A 5,000-nucleotide genomic window follows, 5' to 3' on the forward strand; every position below is an offset into this window, starting at 1 on the left:
AGAAAATAGCAAACAAACTAGTACTCGTGCATTCGTAAAATATTTATTCTGCAATACATATTTCGATCGATCATCGGTCATCTTCATTTAAGTGGGCGTTTCAATACGAATTGGAACTTAAAGTCTTAAGCCTGGTTTTCACTAGCGACGCAAGCACAAGCGAATGCACAAGCGCAAGCATAAAGAAGTTTATTTCACCGTGATGATGGGGTTGACGCAAGCACAAGCACAAGGATTTTTTTCCTTTTCCTTGTGCTTGAGCTTATGCTTGCGTGAAAACGGAACGGGGCATATTGCTGCGTCTGACAATTAAAGCACTCGCTCCAGATTTCCAGCGCCTGAGAATCTAAACAAAACGGCGGACGCCGTGGTTGATTTTGATGCTTATGTCGACATTCGTTTTCACTAGCATAAGCTACTTCTGGTTGGGCCTGTGCTTGCGTCGCCAGTCAAAACCAGGCTTTACATACGTAACTGTCGATCGAAACATGCCCGCTGAATCAAAGCATTCTCGTTCCCACATCCCATCGTTTATCTTAGTCGGCAGTACCTTCCTTTTCTAGGGACTGGGATACAATAATGATTATAAAATCAAATTACAAACAATGCCAAAACGATCACTAATATAAAAGGAGACAAATTGACTCACATGCGACTACATGATCTATGCAGGCTAGTGATTATTTTAAGTCAAGATTGTACTTGGGAAGAAGCTACGAAGTAGTCTTTCAGTCTTGCATTTGGTTATGACATAGTTCTCTGCATTTCTCGTGTAATGGTGGTGTAAACTAATCTTTGTCTTAGGAAGATGTTTAAAAAGTGGCAAAAAGTAAAAAGTAAAGTAATCATATTTAACGTCGTAACAGTAATTCAACTGACAAACCTGAGGTGGACGGTGCGCTCATTTTACTCCCCCCTCTCCATCAGTGCTCTGTTTGACGAGTATTTAAAGTTATTTAGCTACAGTGGAAAGAAAGATGCGAGATCCGGGAATCGAACTAAGGACCTCGTACACCAAGGCCGCGCACTAGCCGACTGTGCCATCCTTGCTCCTCCACACGCATAATTCACTGCCCGTTTCTGTATACGTTCAACCTCCTTGGAGAGATAAGCTGGAAGGGTGTGGTGCCATGCAACACAACAACATATTCAAGGACAGAACGTATCAAGACAACGTAGACAGTGACTTGATCTTCAATCTCTACACCCCCTCGACCTAAAACACGGAATTTAGGGGAAGACGCTTTAGACGCCTTAATGACTATAGTATCGATATGTTTGTTCCATTTCAAGTTATTCTGAATCACTAGACTCAGTACTTTATGAGAAGCGATCCTCAATCGTATGGGTTCCGAGATCTCCTTAAGAAAGCATATTTGCATTTCTTTACATTTTTTAGCATTAAGTTTCATCCAGTTGCTAGAGCTCCAAAGGCCAATGGCATGGACACTGGATTAGATAGTCGAATTACTATTTCATGCAAGCCCATCCGACAACGAGACATCTTCATAGTACTTCCAAATGCATGATTCAGGTGTAGTGGCATTCAAATTGTTAACCATTAACCATTTGGGGTGCAGGGATGGCGTAGTGGTAAGAGCACTTGTCTCCCACCAAATGTGACCCGGGCTCGATTTCCTGACTCAGCGTCATATTTGGATTGAGTTTGTTGGCTCTTTACTCTGCACCGAGAGGTTTCCCCGGGTACTCCGGTTTCCCCTCTCCTCAAAAACCAACATTTCACTTGATTTGTGTTAATTGTTAATTTCAATTTACAGTGTCCCCAATTAGTGCCTCAGCGCTAGAACGTCTAGACACCTAAATAAAGTCCCTTGCTTCCTTCCTACAAGGAACAAATGGGGAACACCGGATATTATCGGGAGCCAATTAGATGTTGCATCAGTTAGATTTACAGTTATTAAGGATCTGCGGACTCAATCACAGGCGCCCCAAGCTTAGTGTGGCAATAGCCGACAAAAATATAAGGATTGTATGAGAATCCCGATAAAAAGCTTAAGAAGAAAAATTATATGCAAAAAATCTCAATTAAAAAGCCTACTGGCTTATTGCCATCGTGGATAGCTTCCTTCCCGTATGGTTATTTTCCAGATCCGACGCGATTTGAGCCATTTTACAATTTCGTGGTTGTCAACTAAATTCTCAGGTGCCACCAATTTGAGTCAAATATTCCTGGATAAAATATTCCCACTGTCACAATTATGCAAATAAACTTTGCAAATAAAATGCAAATAAAATTTTCTCCCGTAGTTTATCAAGCTCTTCTTTTTTAATTCCCCTGGGTCTTCCGACGCGAGTGTTTTCTCTCAGATGCTGATAATTAAATTTCAATGGCTTCAGTGAGTCCAGCCACAAAATATTCGTAGCACAATATCCTACGTGAATAAAGTGTAATATTCCTGCGCTATTGAACCAAACTGAATCAACTGTGACTCATTTAACGACTTCATACGGCATATACCAGGGTGTGTCTCATGCAATTCTTCCATCACTCTTTCTCTTGCTTTTACGGGTACTACACGCGATTTCCCCATAGAAGACACCCATATTGAATACTTAATTCTTCTTTCCTCCTGAAATATGGTTTGCGTGCTTCATCTGTGTTGCTGGAAGGCCAAACATACTGTACACACGTCATTACTTGAGAAAGTGTGGAATCAGATCTGGTTCCTGCTTGGATGCCTTTGACGCCTACTGGTGTAGAATTGAGAAGCTCCATTGTCCACACAGTTTCTGCTGGCACCGGCGTCATCCGGGGCGTAACTGGCAATGGCAGTCTACTGAGGGCATCAGCATAGCAGTGTTCCTTATCCGGTTTGTACTTGATGGTGTCATTGTATGCAGCTAGTGTCAACGCCCAACGTTGGATTCGAGCAGCTGCCATGGTAGGTATAGCCTTCTTCTCATTACACAAGGACTGAAGACGTTTGTGGTCAGTCTCGAATGCGAAATGTCTACCATACAAGTATTGATGAACTTCTTAACGCCAAAAATAACTGCAAGCGCCTCACTCTCCAGATCAGAGTAATCCCTCTCTGCCTTAGTTAAGGTTCTAGATGCAAACGAAATTGGATGCTCTGAACCATCTTCCATCTTGTGTGAAAGAACCGCTCCCAAACCACATTGGGAAGCATTGCATGCCAAAATCAGTTCCTTTTTGTCATCATAGTGGACCAATAGTTTTGAAGACTTGAGAAATGACTTAGACTGTTCAAAGGCTTGCTGCTGTTCTTTTCCCCAATGCCAACTGCTCTTACTGTTGAGTAATTTGTGTAGTGGGGCCAACACGCTTGACAAATTTGGCAGGAATTTCTGGTAATAATTGATCATGCCCAGATAAGACTTGAGATTCCATGAACACGCACTTCCCTTTCCTTAATCGCAATCCAGCTTTCGCAAGACGTTTCAAGATTTCCTCCAGGTTTCTTAAATGAGCATCGTCATTGGCACCGGACACCAAGATGTCATCTACACGGACAATCACGTGAGGAATATTCTGCAAGAGATTTTCCATGTTGCGTTGGAAGATACCAGGAGCAGACGAGACTCCATAGGGAAGGCGATTATGTTGAAAGAGCCCTTTGTGTGTGTTGATGGTGGTGTACTATTTGGACTCAGCTTCCAGCTGTAGCTGTTGATAGGCTTGACTCATGTCCAGTTTTGTAAATTTCTCTCCACCATCTAGGGTAGCTATCAAATCCTCCACCTTTGGGATGGGGTAATTATCCACCTTTGAAATTTGATTGACAGTTGTCTTATAATCACCACAGATGCGGATGGAGTTGTCTGGTTTCAGGATTGGCACAAAAGGGGCTGTCCATTCCGAGAATTGCACAGGTTCTATTGTTCCCTCTTCCTGTAATCTCTTGAGTTCTTCTTCAATCTTCCCTTTCATGGCATATGCCACTGGCCGTGCTTTGCAGAATTTTGGCCTTTGGTCATGTGAAAGTTCCTAAGCCCTCTTCAAACACGTCTGAGTACTGAGTGATCAATGTCTTAAGTTTGGATTCTGCTCGATTTCCGTCAGCCTCCATTTTGAATAATGTCCTCCAGTCGAGCTTCACATCTTTCAACCAATCTCTTCCTAACAAATTCGGTCCAGACCCCTCCACGACCAATGTTGACAGCTCCTTTTCCTGTCCTTCGTAAAAAACAACAACGTCTACAGTTTCCAGAATTTTATTATTAACTGAATCACCAGTGTATGTTCTCAGCTTTACTTGAGTCGGTTTCATTTAGAGTTTCCTCTGTGCAGAGTTTCCTTGGCTAATTTTCTTGAACGTTTCTTCGCTAATAATCGTAGCAGCTGCTCCAGTATCGACCTCCATGCTCGTTGTTGTCGTTCTGTGTACTCTATCCAACTGTCGTTTTCCTGAAATTCCTCCACTTTACCGATTACAGCCATCCCATCCTCGTCGCCAAAATGTAATATTCCCGCACTATTTAACTAAACTGAATCAACTGTGACTCATTTAAACAATGCTCCATCAAAAGCACATGGTCTGCAGAACTTTCACTCGTAAAACTACTGGAGGAGCGGTTACATTGCTGACACAAACAAGACTATTGTACATGTATTGTATTTGCATGTCAATATATATATTCCTTGAAGGCTTGAGTCAATGCAGTCACGTCGGGAGACCCAGGGGAATAAAAAAATGTGCTTGATAAACTTCGGGAACAAATTTTATTTGCATAATTAATGTTAATTCCTTGAAGGCTTGATAAATACAGTTACGATCGCGAACAGCCTATTATCATATGGCCAGTACGGCCCCGCGCGCGCTTTTATTGCAAAGCTACTGGGAAAATCTCCGTATGAGGGCTGTACGCATTAGCGCGAGCAGGGCCGGAAAAAGCCGTACGGCCCTACTAGCTTTAAACATCCAAGTAATTTACAGCCAGAAAAGCAAATGGAAACAATTAGATATCATATTAGAACTTCATCTTCTGAGTTCTCATAAATAGTGTAAAGAGCCCAT

General features: G+C 42.3%; 1 protein-coding gene across 1 annotated transcript; it reads right to left on the reverse strand.

Annotated features, from left to right (window-relative positions):
* Positions 1 to 2,533: 2,533 nt before the first annotated feature.
* On the reverse strand, positions 2,534 to 3,532 carry LOC138037587 (uncharacterized). Its single transcript, XM_068883492.1, has 2 exons — positions 3,276 to 3,532; positions 2,534 to 2,972 (listed from the first exon to the last, which is right to left on the reverse strand). Exons 1-2 carry the CDS (start codon positions 3,530 to 3,532, stop codon positions 2,534 to 2,536), a joined length of 696 nt encoding a protein of 231 aa, XP_068739593.1.
* Between the last annotated feature and the right edge of the window lie 1,468 nt (positions 3,533 to 5,000).

The sequence above is a fragment of the Montipora capricornis genome, chromosome 2, assembly GCF_036669925.1.
Source record: "Montipora capricornis isolate CH-2021 chromosome 2, ASM3666992v2, whole genome shotgun sequence".
Classification (NCBI taxonomy): Eukaryota; Metazoa; Cnidaria; class Anthozoa; order Scleractinia; family Acroporidae; genus Montipora; species Montipora capricornis.

What these genes read in the sequence shown, in the direction of transcription:
- LOC138037587 (XM_068883492.1), bottom strand. Translation starts at nt 3,532, where the DNA reads ATGGAAAATCTCTTGCAGAATATTCCTCACGTGATTGTCCGTGTAGAT. An exon ending in ACTACACAAATTACTCAACA is followed by an intron (nt 2,973 to 3,275) that starts GTAAGAGCAGTT and finishes CTTGTATGGTAG; the next exon opens with ACATTTCGCATTCGAGACTG.